At 38.1% G+C, this 16,802-nt stretch overlaps 2 protein-coding genes across 14 annotated transcripts in view; one reads left to right on the plus strand and one right to left on the minus strand.

Annotated features, from left to right (window-relative positions):
• CEP290 (centrosomal protein 290) overlaps positions 1–7,774 on the minus strand; it is a 54,352-nt gene extending 46,578 nt beyond the window's left edge. Inside the window, exons 1-11 of the mRNA XM_080391629.1 lie at positions 5,696–7,774; positions 4,962–5,080; positions 4,745–4,822; positions 3,903–3,972; positions 3,645–3,691; positions 3,127–3,270; positions 2,869–2,922; positions 1,777–1,929; positions 1,226–1,408; positions 776–865; positions 579–701 (exon numbers count right to left, since the gene is read on the minus strand). Coding sequence (XP_080247755.1) covers positions 579–701; positions 776–865; positions 1,226–1,408; positions 1,777–1,929; positions 2,869–2,922; positions 3,127–3,270; positions 3,645–3,691; positions 3,903–3,972; positions 4,745–4,822; positions 4,962–5,063 — 1,044 coding nt within the window. The 5' untranslated portion in view covers positions 5,064–5,080; positions 5,696–7,774. The remainder of the gene's footprint in view (positions 1–578; positions 702–775; positions 866–1,225; positions 1,409–1,776; positions 1,930–2,868; positions 2,923–3,126; positions 3,271–3,644; positions 3,692–3,902; positions 3,973–4,744; positions 4,823–4,961; positions 5,081–5,695) is intronic.
• A 41-nt stretch (positions 7,775–7,815) lies between these two features.
• TMTC3 (transmembrane O-mannosyltransferase targeting cadherins 3) overlaps positions 7,816–16,802 on the plus strand; it is a 59,204-nt gene continuing 50,217 nt past the window's right edge. For 3 of the 13 annotated variants that reach the window (XR_013929246.1, XM_080394219.1, XM_080394218.1), the window contains exons 1-3: positions 8,113–8,253; positions 15,715–15,791; positions 16,628–16,741. The gene's annotated coding sequence lies outside the window, so the exon portion shown is untranslated. Of the gene's footprint in view, positions 8,254–9,054; positions 9,209–15,714; positions 15,792–16,627; positions 16,742–16,802 lie in introns of all 13 variants that reach the window. The other 10 variants (XR_013929245.1, XM_080394228.1, XM_080394222.1 and 7 more) reach the window with 9 other exon arrangements.

The following is a 16,802-nucleotide window of genomic DNA, read 5'->3' on the forward strand; positions in this document are numbered from 1 at the left end:
AGAAAACATTCTAGTATCATACAATGTGCTTTCCATAATACATATTTCAGGGTTCCTAATGGGCCACATTATTTATTTATTCTTTTTATATTTTTCAAGAAAGTCTGGGAATTCAAAATCATAAAGAACTATGTAATTTTGCATCAACATGAGCAATACTTAAATTCAGCTAGCTCTATCATGGGCTGTACCACAGACTTAATACTATGGCACCAGGTGAGGCAAAGTAACACAGAAAATTAAACACTAGGTAAGGCTCTTCCTCGACTAACAAATCTAGAGGACAGAAACTAAGCTATATTTTTAAAACATTAAATTATGGATGCCTAGCTGGTAAAGCAACCACTCTACTAATAGTTAGAAAAGATAAATATGAAAGTAACAGAACCAACCACCAAGAGCGCTGATCATACACAAAGCAAGAGACGTTTCCTTTGTGCATTGTCTATTAAGCTAGCTTTGTAGGGGAATAAATCAACCTTTCTCATAATTCTCAAACAGAAGAAATACATATTCTGTCACTAGCATGTTTAGTGAATGGTAATTTATACATGTGTGCTTTCTCACATAGACTGTACCTGCTGAAGGGCCAGTATACTGTTTCTGTCTACATCAAGTTGAGCCATTTTCATTTTCTCTTTCAAGTTAAACAATGTTTGCTGATACTCCAGGAGTTCATCATCTTTTGAAGCTAAGATTTTCTGAGAAGAAGATAAAATACCATCAGAACACATGAAATAATCCCTAAAAATAATTTAAAAGTATTTAAAAGTACCTTCCATTCTTCAACTTTTGCATTTACAGCTGCCATGAGTGGATCGTCCTCCTCATTCTTTGCTTTCAGTTGGTCTGAAAGCTCCTGAATCTAGAAATGCCATTTAGATGAACATCATATCACAGAAGTGTTTTGCTTAACCAATGTATATGTACAAACACACCACATAAAGCACATGCAACCTAACAGATTAGCATTACAGCAGCAAGGGAAGATCATGACTCTTAAGAACAGAGTATGACTAACTTTTTGTACAAAAAAAATTATGATCTGCAGTCAGATTTTAAAATTTGCAGCAGCTATAAAGATCACACTACTTTTAAGAGTGTGCTGTTTCAGCAGAGCATGTGTTTTTAACTGGGTGTGTTGAATGTTTTTTGATTTAAGCTAAAATATATAATACACTATAAATAAAAAAAAATATTTCCAAGAATATGAATCAGTTCTTACTTGAAATTTGTACTGTTCTTTCTCTTTTCTTAACTGATCCATAACAATATCAGATTGCTGCACTATTAGTTTCATTTTGTTATATTCATCAGTCATCTTCTCCATTTCTTGCACTGATTCCTCAAGATTCTTCCTCATTTCTTGGTTTTGAATGTCTAACTCCTCATTAGCTTCAGTCAAATTCTGCAAAATAGAAGAAAAAGCTGCTTTTAAAAAGTGCACATCTCAACACCTGAATAAGCACTAATTGATAGTTACCTTAAATTTAAGACTTGAAAAGTCCTACATGAAATTAGCACAGAAGAGAGTATTTTGTGTCTAATCATCAATTTCAACAAAACCTAACAGCAAATAAAAGACACATCTCCCATTGCCAGTAACTTCATTACCTTTGCCAGATTCACAAATGTGAAGTATATGCATCACAGAACCCAACTGCATTATGAATTCCCTGACTCCACATGACTCAATCTGTAAATTGACATAGGTTTTTGAAAAACAGTATTGTTAATAACAGTCTAATAAATGCCAATAGCATACATAGATTTTACCTGAATTTCATCCAAATACTGGACAAGCTCAAAGTTCTTTTTGGACAACTGTGATCTGTAATCAGAATCCTCTTCTCTTCGTGATAGAATTGTTTCTTTTTGAGAATCTATTTGTCTCTGATAGTCAACTAGATCCTGACGCAATTGTTCATTCTGCACAGAAAGCAATCCAAACTTAAGTCTGTTTTGAAGAGTTGAAGACAAAGTTGTTGCTCTTCTAGCAAGCTAACACAAAGAGCTAAGACAGTCAAAACCCATCCAAACTCCTATAGTCTGCTTTTAAAAAAACTTAGAAGCCTCACCTTTTTCTTTATGCTTTTTTTCTTCAGATTAAAAAGGAGAGAACAAAGCATGAAAAGTATTAGAAATTATCTTTGCTTCAGGAAGACTAAATAGGAATCAACATAGAGAGAAAATAAACCAGTTTTCTTTATACTTGTGCATGCACATACATACATACACATACACAAAAAGGCATTTTGAGGAATGATTCTCGAGGTTTTCCCCCCAGGACACGTATTTAACTTTTGCCGTCTATTTTATTCTCTTCAGAGGCCAAGAATACAGATATTAAATGCCCCAAAACATGCATTTTCTTCCAAAAACAGTTAGAAAAAAGTGTTTCAAGAGAATGATTAAAAAGGTCTAGCAATAAAGAATGTTAACTCTACCTCTGCAGTTATTGTTACATTAACTTTTGACTTTTTATAATTTTAATCAGGCAACCTTTGCAAAAGCAGCAAGCATAATCTGAATCCCATCTAATATCCACCAGATCTTTTGTCAATAGTATTTAAGAAAAAAACCAAAAAATTCAAACACAAAATCCAGATAAAATTAATGCACTGTAGGACTAAGTAAATTTAAAAGTAGACATCTCCTGACGTCAATTAACTAAGTTTCATTGGAGCAGATGTACTATATATTTGCTAAATGTGATTAAAATTCCATATTCTTTTTGTAGTAGTAACCAGGAAATGTTCCAAAATGGAATTAAACGTTATGCCACACCAAATACAAATACAGAAAGCTAATAATATATTTATAAATAAAGTAAATAATACAGGAAAACAGCAATAATTCTTTACTAACCTCTCTCCTTAATTTGATGTTTTCATTTTCGGCATCTTCATTTCGAAGAGCAAGCTAAAACAACATGGAAAACCTTTATATGTATCCTAACATCACATACTATGAAAACAAAGAACTCCAGAAACAAAACAGAAAATGAACGCACAGCAGTCCTATTTCAATTGCGTGTTTTTTAACTGCAGAGGATCTTTTCAGAACGTCACCTTCTCAAAAGATGTGCCAGAACAGCTTTTAGAGATGCCAAGCTGAAGTTCTTACCTGTTCATTCATTTTCTTCTCTTTTTCTAATTCTTTTTCTGTATCTGTTAACTGTCTCTCTTTTTGTTCTAATTGTTTTTCCAGTTGGCGGATCTCATCACGCAAAAAACGAGTGTCACGACCACCAGCAGATCTTTGTGCCATCTTAAAAATGTTAAAATAACATAAATATAGTACAGTTCTTCAAAATAGAAAGAACTAAAAAAGCAAAGCAGATGCTAAGACTAATGTTTCTAACATTCAGGAAAAGCAATAGGAAAGGCTCACTAGCTTCTTTCAACATAACCCAGATATGTCTAAAAATAAATGGGATTTATTAAAGTATAAAAAAAATCATTGTATATACAGCTTTTTTGCAAACCTGAGGCTGATGAATATTCAAAAGCAAAAAAAAATATTAGCTAAAATGTAGGGCTGTTACATCTCTTTACTAGCTTAAAACACTAGTCTAAAAAAAACTTAATTAAAACCCCACCACCAAATAGCACTCTATAAACTAGCAAAATTTTAAAACATACCTCCAATTCATTCTGAAGTTTCATCACCTTTGTTTTAAATTGATTTTCTGTTAAAATAGAACTGATATAGTGAATTACCCAATAACATAAAAAGTACATAAAACAACAGTGGTTAACCTTAGTCTTTAAATATTTGGCTTCATTGAAGCAACTGACTTCAGAACAGTTGGTATTTTGTTCAGTTTCTTAAACTTCAAAAAACCAATTAAAAACACATTTAACAAATAATTTAGGAACAGCATAGAAAGGCTTGCCTACCACATTTGGCTTGCTCTTCCCCTGCTTTTTCAACTTCTTCTAGTGCCAGCTCTACCTCCTGAGCTTTCATCTGGGAAAAAAAGTATAGTAAACAAAGAAAAAATATTTACTACTAATGTAAATTAAGAGAATGTTCCATAGACCTCATGCTTAAAATGACAAAAATAATTTAGAAAAGAAAATCAATCTTCTTTCTTTAAACAAATGAAACTACTCCCATTTTTCCTCATGCTGACAGTTAAGTTCAGATTGTTGAAATATCTTTTTTATTGATTTGTTCTCCAAGGCTACCTTAACATTCAAAAGCATACTGCTGAAAATTAAAACCAGTAAAAAAGCCTCTCTAAACCAATGTGCTAACCTATGCTGCTGTTATTTCTCACTTTCAGTACAGTTATGAGTACATACAAGAAAGTGTGACAGATTGATAGGATTAATTTTAGGACAGTGGTGTTTCTTCATTCATGGTGACATTTTAATTTACTCCAAAACATCAGCCTACCACAAAAACTTCTATTAAAGTTAAAATAATTACCAGGAACTTACAATATCTAACCAATTTTTGAAATACTTGTTCACATTTTCTACCTATAAAATTAAGGTTCCTCAACTATGTAACGATGTTAGTCCTATTCACTTGACTTCCCGCTGCTACATGCCATAATCCCAACAGCTACAGATAATTAGGTACAAGCACACACTTAGCATAGAAATGCTTCTACAAGTAACCACTGTGCAGGAAAAGAGAAAAAAAAAGACTAATGATACTTTCATTTAAACAAAAAAAAAAACAAAAAACAAATGGATCTGCAGAATTGTAGAAAGTGAGGATTAATACAAACCTTCAATAGCGACTGAGTAATTTTAAAAAGGTGTATCAGGTGTTCCAAAGTTTCAGTTTTTAAGTCTTTCCCATCAACCTAAGGAAAGAGACAACAGTGGGTTTATACAAGTATCAGTGAAGTCCACAAAATAATTCATTTTGTATGTGAAGGACCAGAGACAGTTTAGGGAAGAATGTGTAACAAAACCCTTATCTTCTGTTTTCTCCCTGAGTACCTTGGACACAGTCTCCAGCAATCTATCTGCTCGTTCCTCTTGATGAGGCAAAGCATCCGGATCAACTTTCATAAGCTTCTTCCAATCTAAAATGGGTGCCATACTGATTTTATTTTCCCCTGGAAAGAAAATTAAAATAACAATTATCAGACATTATCACTGCCAATCAATTTTACATCAAATGATTTAAGGGAGACTGGCTACTGAACCACACAAGATAATTCTAATAACTATCGATTTTCTAACACTGATTAACACCGTGTTCATATTTTACTCTACTGCAAACAAGGAGACTACAGTAAAACCATTTTTTCTTCAAGTTAAAAATTACATCATACATACTCCACGAATATGGGACACTACCAGTGAAGATCAGGACACATGTAAAACATCTTTTTTAACTTTTAATAGCCTTTTTTTTTCTCCCTACCTCTCAATGCAGTATTTTTATGTTAATGAACAAACAAACCAGGTGCTCTCTGGACCAGCCCTTGTAGGATAAACATCTCCTTGTAGTCAGAAAAACATTTCTAGTATTTAAAATACAATCAACATCTGCATTAGTTTCATACTATGAACATCCATTTCTTGACATTAATTTCTAAAATAAACTCTTGTATTAAATAACCTTTCCTTTTGTTTACAATACTTGAATTGATAAAGGATAGTAAACAACCTCAAAACTGACAAAAAACTGATCAGAAAGCGGTGCAAAGTTTTGTTCTACTGCTTACCTGTAAGCAATAGGTTGCTGTGGACCACGGTGGCTTCTCATATACCTGGAAGTCAATGCAGTACCTGAAAAAAACAGAAGGGACTGGAAGTCTTGGATCATTCTGTTCTCTGGAGCTGTCTCTAGCCTTTATTATCATTATTTCAGAAATTAGATTCTACCAAGTTTAAAATATAACATTTTTAATCTACTTATTGACCTAAATTATAAATATGGCATAAATAGTTAAGAAAATTAAGAAAGAAATAAAACTAACTAGAATATTAAAATCATCGTTATTCAAAAAACTAATGACACAGCTGGGATATGTAATTTTATAGAAAAAAATCAAGCTCAGTCAATAACTGTAACAATGCTCTATGTGGAAAATGATATTTTGAGATCTGTTCCATTGTCCACCTTGCTTATCATTCAGCTATTTAGAGACTCAACAACTGAAACGTCCTTTCTTAATGAAAGGCTGAACTGGTATTACAAAAAATACACCTAATCTGTCTGAGAGAAGAGCTGTAAAACTCTGAAATCCTTCTGTAGCTTAAGGGAGGATAAAAATCAACCTTTACTCATCTTTTCTGAACACGTAACCTGTTTGAGAGCTCCCCTGTATTTACCATTCCTTCAGCGTTGGCTAAATATTTTAGAAAACATGCGTTCCGTATAAGCCATGACTTTGTAAAGTTGACATCACATATACATTTTTGCTTTTCTGCGCTTTGTTGTAGATGGCAAAGGAAAATACGAGAAAATCACATACAGGTGCATACTGATCTTGGCAGTTCTTCAGTTAATTGAATACTACTTGGTTTCATTAACATATTTAAGGATTGTTTTTTAAAAAACACTATTATTTCTTACAGTAATTATTTCTTAAACAATGAGATGTAGAAATTATGGGTATGAAATGCTCAACAATGAAAAATATTCTGAAAGCAAATGCACAACCTTACTACTGTCAATCTTTTCCTACCTTCCATCTTCCAAATCCTTCTCTTAACTTATAGAATGTCTTAAGAAAGTATTAATCCTAAATTTTTATCCAAAATTAGAGATATCTGTACATAGAATAATCCAACTTGTTGGGAGACCAGCTATAGTAAGGTGTAAGGGGGACAACCTAAGCATACAGTATGTTCCACAGTATGTGCATACTTGAGGACAATAAGAACTTATTTAATTGAAGAGTTTTCCATCATAAAATTAGCTGATCCCTTGCCCTCAGCTAGAATCTGTGCTTTTGGTTGACTGATGATCTGTGTGCTGAAATAGATGTGCATTTGATGATAGTTATCACAAGATTTTCTTGACTTAGTCAAAGGAGCAAACATATATAAAATGGCCAGATCTTACAAAGATCGATGAGGGCGGACAGAAAAGGTGGCCCGGTGGGCATGGTCAAGCACTATCAGAACAATAACATCCTTTGCTGTCGACAGGGAACCATGTAACGAGGAAGCTATGCTACAATGATGATACCTTACCACCACAGCGAAATTCAGCACCAGTAGGAATAGCTGTTCTTTTCCCATAAAGGTGTGTATAACGTGTAGCACAGAATCATATATATTTAAACAAGGCTTAGTCATGCGGGAGATGTGATTTGCTAACTCCACATTAGTTTACCAGGACTAACCCAGTTTAAGCTACTTCTGATTTTAAACTGACGTGACCCAGACCAGCTTTCATCTACTGGCTCAACAGAGCACTAGAGCTTAACTACAAAGCCCCAGTCAAAGCGGCATCTTTCGCAGGGGCCCTATTTCCTTCCCCTTTGCATATTCCAGCCCCGGGAAGGACGTAGTGACACCCCGCAGCCCCTCCGGGGTGCCGCCGAGAGACAATTTTGCCTCTGTTTCGCCTGACTCCGCTGAATTCACAAACCGGAATGTTTTGCGTCCGCCTCGCAGCGGGGCACGGCTGAGGCAGCACTCCAGAGCGGGCACCGCTGCAACGGCCTCCGCCGGACGCTTCTGCCCGGGGCCCGCCGGCCCGGCTGCCCGCTCTCCACGGCGCTCCACGGGGAACCCGGGCCGCCCCTACTCCGACAGCGGTCGCAGCCTCCTTCCCCAGCGCACCCCCCGCCCCTCGACCTCACCGCTCCCCGAGGGCGGCGGCAGCGGCCGCTGCTGGGCAACGCCACCAAACTCTCCCGCCGGCTCCGCTCCCAGGACTCGGGTACTTGCCCCGCGGCGGGGAAAGTCAACGCTCCCGGGCACGACCACCCCCGCGGCGCCAGCCGGGCGCTGCCCACCTCAAGGCACTGCCCGGCCACGCAGGGCGGAGACGGGCGGGGCGCAGCGTGACCCCGCGACCGGAACAGCCCCGGGCCGCAGCCCCGCGCCGCTGCGGGCGGACTGCGTGTCCCAGCGTGCCACGCGGCTCCTCCGGGACCATAGCTCCCGGCATGCCTCGGGGCCCGATGACCCGGCGGGACGGTTCCCGACAGCCTTTGCTGGCCGCGGGGCGGGGGTGCGGGGCGCTGTGCGCATGCGCCGTGCCTGGCGGCAGCGGCGGCCCGAGCGGTGGGCGATAGCGGCGTAGCTGCTTCTTCCGCAGTCTCAGGTAGGGCGAGCAGTGGCGGGTTGGGGGCTCGTCCGTCACAGACGGGATCTGGGGGGCTGGGAGGCTTGGGTCTGGCGTAGCCCGCTTAGTTTTCCGCTGCGGCGGGTGGTTCTTTCTGCTGTGGCTGGGCCTGCCGGGCCTCACCCGCGGGCCCTCCGCGCCTGCTGAGCGCCGGGCCGCGGTGCGGCCTCGGTCCCTGGCCGTGCTTCCGCGCCGCTGGAGCGGTTACGGACCCGCACGCCGGCTCGCCCCGCTCCCATCCTTGGGCTTCCTGATAGCTGCCGCTTCCCTGGCCCCCTCCGCCCCCACCCTGGCTTGGCCTTTCCTGGCTCCCCCGGCGGTGGGCAGCGTGCTCTTCCCCCTCTGACCGGCCGACGGGAGGATTGCGACACTGCTGAGATAGGCGTATGCTTTATAGGTAAATGTGTAATAGTCGAGGCCCAGGAGGTAGCATGCAGAGCAGTATAGGAAAAGGTCACATCTATAAGTTACTGGGATCTCTTGAGTACTGGTGGCCAGCGAGTAAGTCTGGGCGTTTGTAGTGGTTTGATGGCCCCAAAAGTTTAGGATCTTACGTTTTAGCTAAATGAATGTGAACACATCACTTTAAATAAAAAAGGAAAAGCAGCAACCGTTCAAGGCATGTCTTTGAATACATTCAGTAGCTCTGGAGAGCTGAAAAAGATTTGTTTTTTTCTTTCATAATGGAAAGGCAATGGTGATTATATTGTCATCTTGGGACTTTTGCCTTTTCCTGGATTATTCATTGTTTTTGGGTTTTTTTTTTAATCTTTTGATTAGTGTTGATATTTAATGAAGGCTGACAAGATGCAAGCTGCTTGGCAGTCCTTACAGTTATGCAACTTGTTTCAGTCTTGACATAACTTCATTCTTGAACTGAAAGTAAAGACTTTTGTACCTTCAGCCAGAGACTGGTTAATTGCAGCTCTATCAGGTAAGAAAAGCGAACTGTGTAGTTAGGGAAGGGAAAGAGACTGGCTTATGTTTAATGAATGGGAAATGTTGCTAAAACCAAAAAACGCTAAGGTTAAGTGTAAAACAGTGTTTCTTAGCAGGAGGCACTTTTATAGGTGGAATGGGTGATCCATAGAGAGTAATGCTGCCTTGCTGCAAGATTTCAGGAAATGGGTACACCTTTGAAATGGAAAATAAAACAATCCATTGATTTTAGGATGTTTCTGAATAGGAACTTTTTTTAAAAAAAATCTTCTTCCATCAGGTCAACAAGCTGTTAAGGCCAGTATAGCTATTTAATGTGCTTCAGCATTTTTTTGAGTGTTCTGTTACAGAATCACCAGAAAAGACACCATTGTATATACTGGTAGTGAAGCCAAATGTAGGTTATAATTGTGTCGAGCAGCTTGTAAAGAAGATTGATGCAGAACTAAAAGTGATTTTGAGGTGGGCACGAAAATTTCCAAAGTGAAAAGAAGTATTAACACTACACAAAATGAGAAAAGGTTTAAAATACAGAATGCCTTTGAGTAAGTGAACTAGTTTTTCCTTTATTCTGCATCACATCTAATGGCATGACAAACTGTTTAAGTGGATTTTCTTTTAGCAGGAATACATGCTTGTAGTTCTGAGGCCAAAGAACATTGTAGCTCCGTAGTACATAGCTTGACCTACCCTGTTAGACATCCACGTTAAATGGCAGCTTTGATAACTGCCAGAAGTATGCCATTTCAAAGACCTGATATGAAAACTGCAATAGGAAAGACTTAATGGAATGTTATTAAAAAGACCACAAGAAGTCACATACAAACAAAGCATACTAATAAGGACATGCATAGCAGAGTCTAAAGGCTGTCTTTTCAGCTTATGCCACCCACGTAGCTTTTGGTCATTTATTCTTTGGAGTTAACAAACACGCAGTTTCTGCTGTTGTATTTCTAGGTTGCTCAGCATTATTTTAGACACTATTTTTGCATCAGTGTCCTATGCAGACATTAATCATGTCTTATGTAGTTATTCTAAAGATAAAAGGTATTATTTGTTACTGTTTGAATGTAGAAAAAAAAAAAAAAGCCCAAAACCCAACAAAAAAAAACCCTAAAGGTTTGGCTTTGAAGTGTGACATCCTATTAATCATTTTAAGCTATAAAATACAAACCATACCTATGTGGCTTGTTTTTCAACTGACTGTTGCACCAGTTGTATTGAACAAATTGAAGCTAAACGATCAGCTAAACCAGTATTTTCTCTTACCCATTTTTAAATTGGTTTATGTTTTGGTCCTTCTTTGTACCAGAGTACTCTAAAATGTCCAGAGTGTTAGTTCAGCTGCTTGGTTGCCAGCAAGCTCATCACAGTCTTGCCCCTGGGCAATCTTTCCTCTGGCCTGCAACATGTGCTCTTGACTCTATGTCAGAGCTGCCATTCCTCATCTAGTTGATCTTTCAGAACTGTATGAAGAGAAAGCTGGTAGCCATTTCTTTGCTGGGGAATGAAGAGTACTTCAGATTAATCCCATTCCTCTTTATCCTGTAGTATTTGCCGGGGAAGATTGCCACAATAAAATTTTCTTGTTACATTCTGCTCTAGGATCTTGGCAAGATGAAAGGAGAATCCAGGCATGTTTCGCATTCTTCCTCCTCTCATTTTCCTAAATACTGCTTGCCTTCTCCTATATGAGATTCAAGCCAAATCATTTAAATCTCAGCTGTGCATCTAAGTGGTTTCATACTGGAGTTATGCTTTGGAGTGACATTTTTAAGAGACGATTAAATTTAAAGTCTGTGTTGGAGAGGGACAACAAACAAAATTATGATCTCTTTCTGTCATTAAACACTCATATCAAGTCAGGAGAAAGTGTGTTCCATTCATCCAAAAATAAAAATACTCTTTCTAAGGGTAGAAAGTAGGTAAGACAAATTAGGATATTAGCAGAGCTTCAGAAGCTGTATTAAAATGCCATTTTTAAGTGACTACTACTGGGTTTGGTAACGCGTGGTGTGTATCTCTGCTGATATTCATAAACTCAGCCACCAGCTCTTGGATGAACTTGTTGCTCACCTGTGTAAAAATAAAAATAAATCTAGGAGGGTTTTAACAGTTCTTTGTTTTATTCCACCTTGGATAATTTGAAGGTTTTCTGTGTGAACTATAAATACATTTTAAACAGTTAAGGACCTTCAGTGGTTATCAAAGTATATGTCTCCAGAGTAAATGAGATGCACGACTATTTTTTGGCAGCTCCTTTGTGTGTGTCTGTCTCTTCACTGGCTTTAGAACTCCAAACAGGAGAGTGGGAAGCCCACATTTTATGATTAGGTATGAGCATAAATGCTCATTAGTTGGTTTTCAAAGCTTTTCAAGGAGCTGCCTGATCCATATGCAAATTGCCTGTGTTTTCTTACCAGCAGCCTAATTAATCTAACACAAAATTGAGTGAGTTCCTTGAGATTTACATAATGATTATGCTTCACATTGCACAGGCAAAGTGCTGTTTATTAAAGTGACGCTGTGGAGTTACAGACTGTTGCTTCACTGATTCTTGTTACATCGTAATCTCTAGAGAGCAATTGCAGTTAGATTATGGTTGAAAATGCTAGTATCTTGGTATGACTGAAAAGTGTCAGGTGTATTTTTAATATCTATGAATATTTAATGAAGTGTGAATGAAAATATATTAAAAATATGAGATTAAAAAATTAGTCTTTAGATCGTCGTAACTAATGTTCTGTTATGGACAGTGAATAAGGTGAATATTTTAAAAGGTTTTCTGACAGCTTGAACTGACTTTCAAAATACTGACTTGTATCAAAAGCTGTAAGTATCAATAATATGTCAGTTAGTCTGGATATTTTTGGGAGTAGTAAGAGCTTTCATACAAAAGCTGGAACAGGTTGAAACATTGCAATTGTGACATCTGTTCGAGACTAATTTTAATGATCACATTTGTTCCTGTCAGTTTCTTGCAATTCTGAGCAGGATTAGGTGGATTGTGCAAGCTTTTTCCCATACAAAAGTGCCATGGTTCTCAAATTCTCTATTACTCCTCCTCCTCCTCCTCATGTCTTTTTTCTAAAGAAGAAAGAAATGACTTGCATAGAACGTTTTCTTTGAAGTGGGGCTGATTGGAACAGTAGTTGTTATTAATGCCTTTCAGAGTGTAAAAATGCCATTACCCAGTAGAAGAAAAAATTTAAATGTCTGTTTATGTTTCTAAAATTAGATAGTAAGATGTGTCTAATCAACCCAAGAATATGTTCTCCTGCAGTGGTCTGTTGTTGATGTAAGGTGGTAGATAGCATGCTTTTTTTAGTTGATAGCTAATTATGAAGTGCTAAATAGCTGTTGCGTGTTTAGGGGTTGCAGCTGTATTCTTACCTAAATATATACCCTAATTTTTCATAAATTCATATAGTAAGAAAATGTCTTCCACACTCCCAAATATCCCAAATGAGGATACTCTTAGAGCATCATTATGTAATTTTTGTGTTGAATTTTTTTGTGCAGACTACTGTATTTTGCAATATGTGGTGCTAAACCTTCTCTAGTGTCATGGATATGGTAATGATTGTAGAGAAATAGTTTTTTGGGTTTGGGTGTTGGGGTTTTTTTTGTAATTTTTTTTGTTGTTATATCTTATATATAATTCTTGAAGGAGAAGACTGGATGAACTGGTAGAGGGTTCTTGATAATTTTGAAGAGGGAAACTACATGCCTTACAAGCCAAACCTGCTTGAGAGCTGTGGTTCTTGTCTGTCCTTTCCACTTAATGTCTCTGTATACGTACAAAAACAGTACAGTGCAAAACGCAGATTTATGTGCCAAACAGCTTGAGAAAATTAGACTAACAATTGGGTGATTTGCAGAGCTTGGGCATTCTGTTTTTCCGCAATCGGCTCTCAAGGTTGTGCAGTTTCTGTCTCACAGGGCTTATCTTGTTGTTTATTGTTTTCAGCTACATATTCTTCACAACATGGTCAGATATTGTTGTAAATTAAAACATCCAACAGAAATCTTGGTAATGAAGTATGTGTGTCTCCTGATTTTATCTGGTCAAACAGGGGCTCTGTGGCTGTTCCATAGACCACAGACTGGCAGGCATACAACCCGAGGGGTGGTTAAATTATTTGATGAGCAGTCTTACAAGCTGTGAAAGTAGAAGGTAGATAAAAAAAATGACTTGAGGGACAGTCAATCTGTTTACATGTGTTAGAGCAACCAGTGATGTGGTTCTTCATCACAGCAAGCCTGTGTTCACAAACAAGTTGTTCAGCAGTGTTTTACAGGTATTTATCAATACATCCATCGCTAGGAGTGGTGAAGTACTGGCACTTGCAAGACCGTACTTGGTATTAATAGCAAATTTCAACATGTCTATTGGGCAAGAAGGGGAGGGAATATGAACACTCACTTGAGGTGCCCTGTCATACCAATGCTTCAGCAGCCTCTTGGGCATCTTTGATCTGTGAGATTCTCAGTCTTGCGTATTCTTCCTTACTTTCCCACATGGAAATGATAACAGATTAGTTGGCATGAAAAGTGAGTTGGCTGCCAAATAGTAATTGCTGTATTCCACTGAGGTTAATGGCAGACATACTTTTTACTGGCTTACCAACTACAGATGATCTTTTTATAAGCCTCCCTCTGTTTTAGTCTTGCATTCTCAACGTGCTGATCAATCATTCAAGGTTTGAAGCCTGGAATTTGGTGGTGGACCCAGCTATAGTAGCAGATAGGAAGTAGTAGTTGTGATGGTGAGCCTTCCTCAAAATCTGCCTTGTTATGCTAACATAAAGGACTGTAAAATCATCTTTTCCATATTTATGCTTCAATTCAGCAAGAACGTTAAACTACCCTGTAATCAGGCCAGGTGAAAGAAGTAATTTTCCTAACTTTATGTATCTTTACAGTATATTTAAGGAAAATAAGACTTTAGAATGGCAGTATGCAAGTCCGAAGTAATAAAGTATCTGTGATACAGTTTTGTGCGATCTACAGATTGTGCATGGCCTTGCATTTCCAGTTTTTCTCTTTGTGTTTGCCTTGGAAGCAGTTTGCTGGAAAATGAGGGCTGGTCCAGATTTCCATTGTGCCTGTCTGTTGCCAAGACCTCCTAGTACTTTTGCACAACACAATAATTTGAGAGGGATGTGGTCTGATGCACTTGAGATTACCAAGCTTGGCATGGTTCAAGCAGTGTGTTGTGTGACTTGCTGCTACAACCAGAACAATGCATTTTGTTGCATGTGTTCATTCCTTATAGTAAATTTGGGAAGCTCTTCAGAATTGCCCTGAAAGACCAAATTACAGCCATGTATTTGCCAAGATTTGCAGTCCTATCTGTGATTGAAATGTGTGTGTAAAGGAGAGAGTGATGTGATGGTAAAGGTGAATTTCTTCTGGTGTTCCGAACAGATTTCTCTGATGGTGGGCTAGCCACTTGACTTTGGATGTAGCTAAAATCTTGATTTCTTTATGCCTAACAGTTATCTCATTCAAATGAAAACAGTGCTTTGCCTACAGTGGTATGTAGGGAAAAGTAGTTCTGTCAAAGAACAGCATGGTCAGCAGTGGTGTAAAATTAGACTTCTGGGTAGAAGAAATACTAGTAATTCAGAAAGGAAAAAAAAAGGCTTGTGAAAGCATCAAGATTGCTTAGGATAAAGGGATAAGTAGCTGTCTTGACATATATTCTGTGTAAAGTAAAAACCTACAAAAAGTAGTTGAGGAGCTAGCAATTAAAGTTAAGAATTCCCTTTTGATAGGAGGCTAAGCTTAGGAATCTCTTTTTTTTCCCTAGTTGGGTAGCAGCAATGTTTCTGAAATAGGGGTGTTAAAGAATTACCTCAGTGTTACTCTTTGATACCTAAAGCAGTATCTGCAAGGGCTTGTAGCTTCAACCAATACAGTAAATTCGTATTGTTAGTAAAGAAGTCTAAAGTCGTTGAAAACCTACTCACCCTGTGATGCTTTTTCTTACGGTTGGTTCTGTCTGGCAATATTGTCTTGCCCTATTAGCTTTTGAAACACAGTATTTAGAAAGTGTAGGCTTCTATTTTGGAAAAACATTACATGTTTATCATATGTCCTTTTTGGATACCACTGCTTTTCAGTAGAACTGGTGAACTTCAAGAAATAGGAAGCGCACTGTTCAGAAGCTGTTGCAAACAAGGAATTTCAAACTGTTTCTAGCAGGGTGAGAAACAGCAGTTTCTTCTCTTCCACATTCTTGGTGGAGCCTGGGGGAACTAAAAAACTTTGGTGAGCTGAAGTTCAAAAGTCGGCTGTCGTTTCATGTATTCCTGCAGTACACTTTGTTTTCTTAATAAGATTTTGTTGGCTGCCAAGAAGACCATAAATACGTTCAGACTTAATCTTTGCTTAATCTTTGTTTTAAAGTACTCTGATTCTGATTTAGCTTGGCAAAAAGATGTAGCAACATCATTTAACATTTACCTTTGTGGGTTTTTCTCCTTTTCTTTGTAGTTGCAAAGGTGGTGACAGCTCTGAAAAAGTTCCCAAGTACTATAAGAGAAAAAGAAAAAGCCCTTTGCTACCGTTATGTGAGTAACACTGAATGGATTGGTTTGATTCCTTTTAAATGATCTTTGTCCTGGTTTTTGGTTTTAACTGTACCTGCATCTTGTTACAGTGGTATTTCTTCCTGTACTACTGCTCCTTTACCACTAGTTGTGATAGGTGATTGTTATGCGCTCAGGCCCAGGCTACAAACCACAACTCAGGTTACCTATCTGGATGAAGTATCTCTATGGCCGATTTGTAAAGGGTAGTATACTTAAATCTGAACACAGTTTAAAAAAAACCCAACAAACTGAAGCAAAATAAAAAAATCACCAGCCTTTCAGTGTTTAGGGCAATAAACCAGACTATAGCTTCCAAATAACTCATCAGCTTTGATATGTGAATCCTGATAGACATAAGGCTGGTGTTTTTACATATTTATGGATCCACATTATCTGGCTGTTATTAGTTGTTCTGTGTCCCTATAGATGTTACCCCTCTTTAGTTTTGGGGAAAATATTATATATTTTTGTTCAGTCATCTCTCCTTCTTACAACTAAGTCAGTGTCCAGCTGGCTGTAGTTTTTCAGTATCTTTGGCCCCAACAATTGGCAGTAATCCATGCTGTGACAATCAGTGGTCAAAAAGAATGGCTTTGACCTGTAATTACCTTCTTATCTTCCAAGGTGTAACAGGGTTTTTGAACAACCCAATATATAGTAATTGCACCTTTTGATCAGGTCACCTATATAGTATTTTTAAATAATCATAAAACTTCTGTGTAATAATTTGTAGGGCTTAGGCAGTTTTTGCAAGGTGAGAGAAAATAAGATAGAGTTCATTTGTAGGGTCTTTTTTGCATGATACTTTTCTTTAGACAGGACTCTCATGAACATTTAGTGACAGAGCAATTGGCAGAATTGAAAAAAAAAGAAGACCTTTTAATGAACTTCTGTGAAGAGTGCAAATGAGCAAAGTGTGAGCTTCGATGGTAAGTTTAACTCTTTATTATTACTAATGTCCTTCTTTACCTGTTCTTGAACACCTATATT

Source organism: Falco punctatus, assembly GCF_963210335.1.
Source record: "Falco punctatus genome assembly, chromosome: 6".
NCBI lineage: Eukaryota > Metazoa > Chordata > Aves > Falconiformes > Falconidae > Falco > Falco punctatus.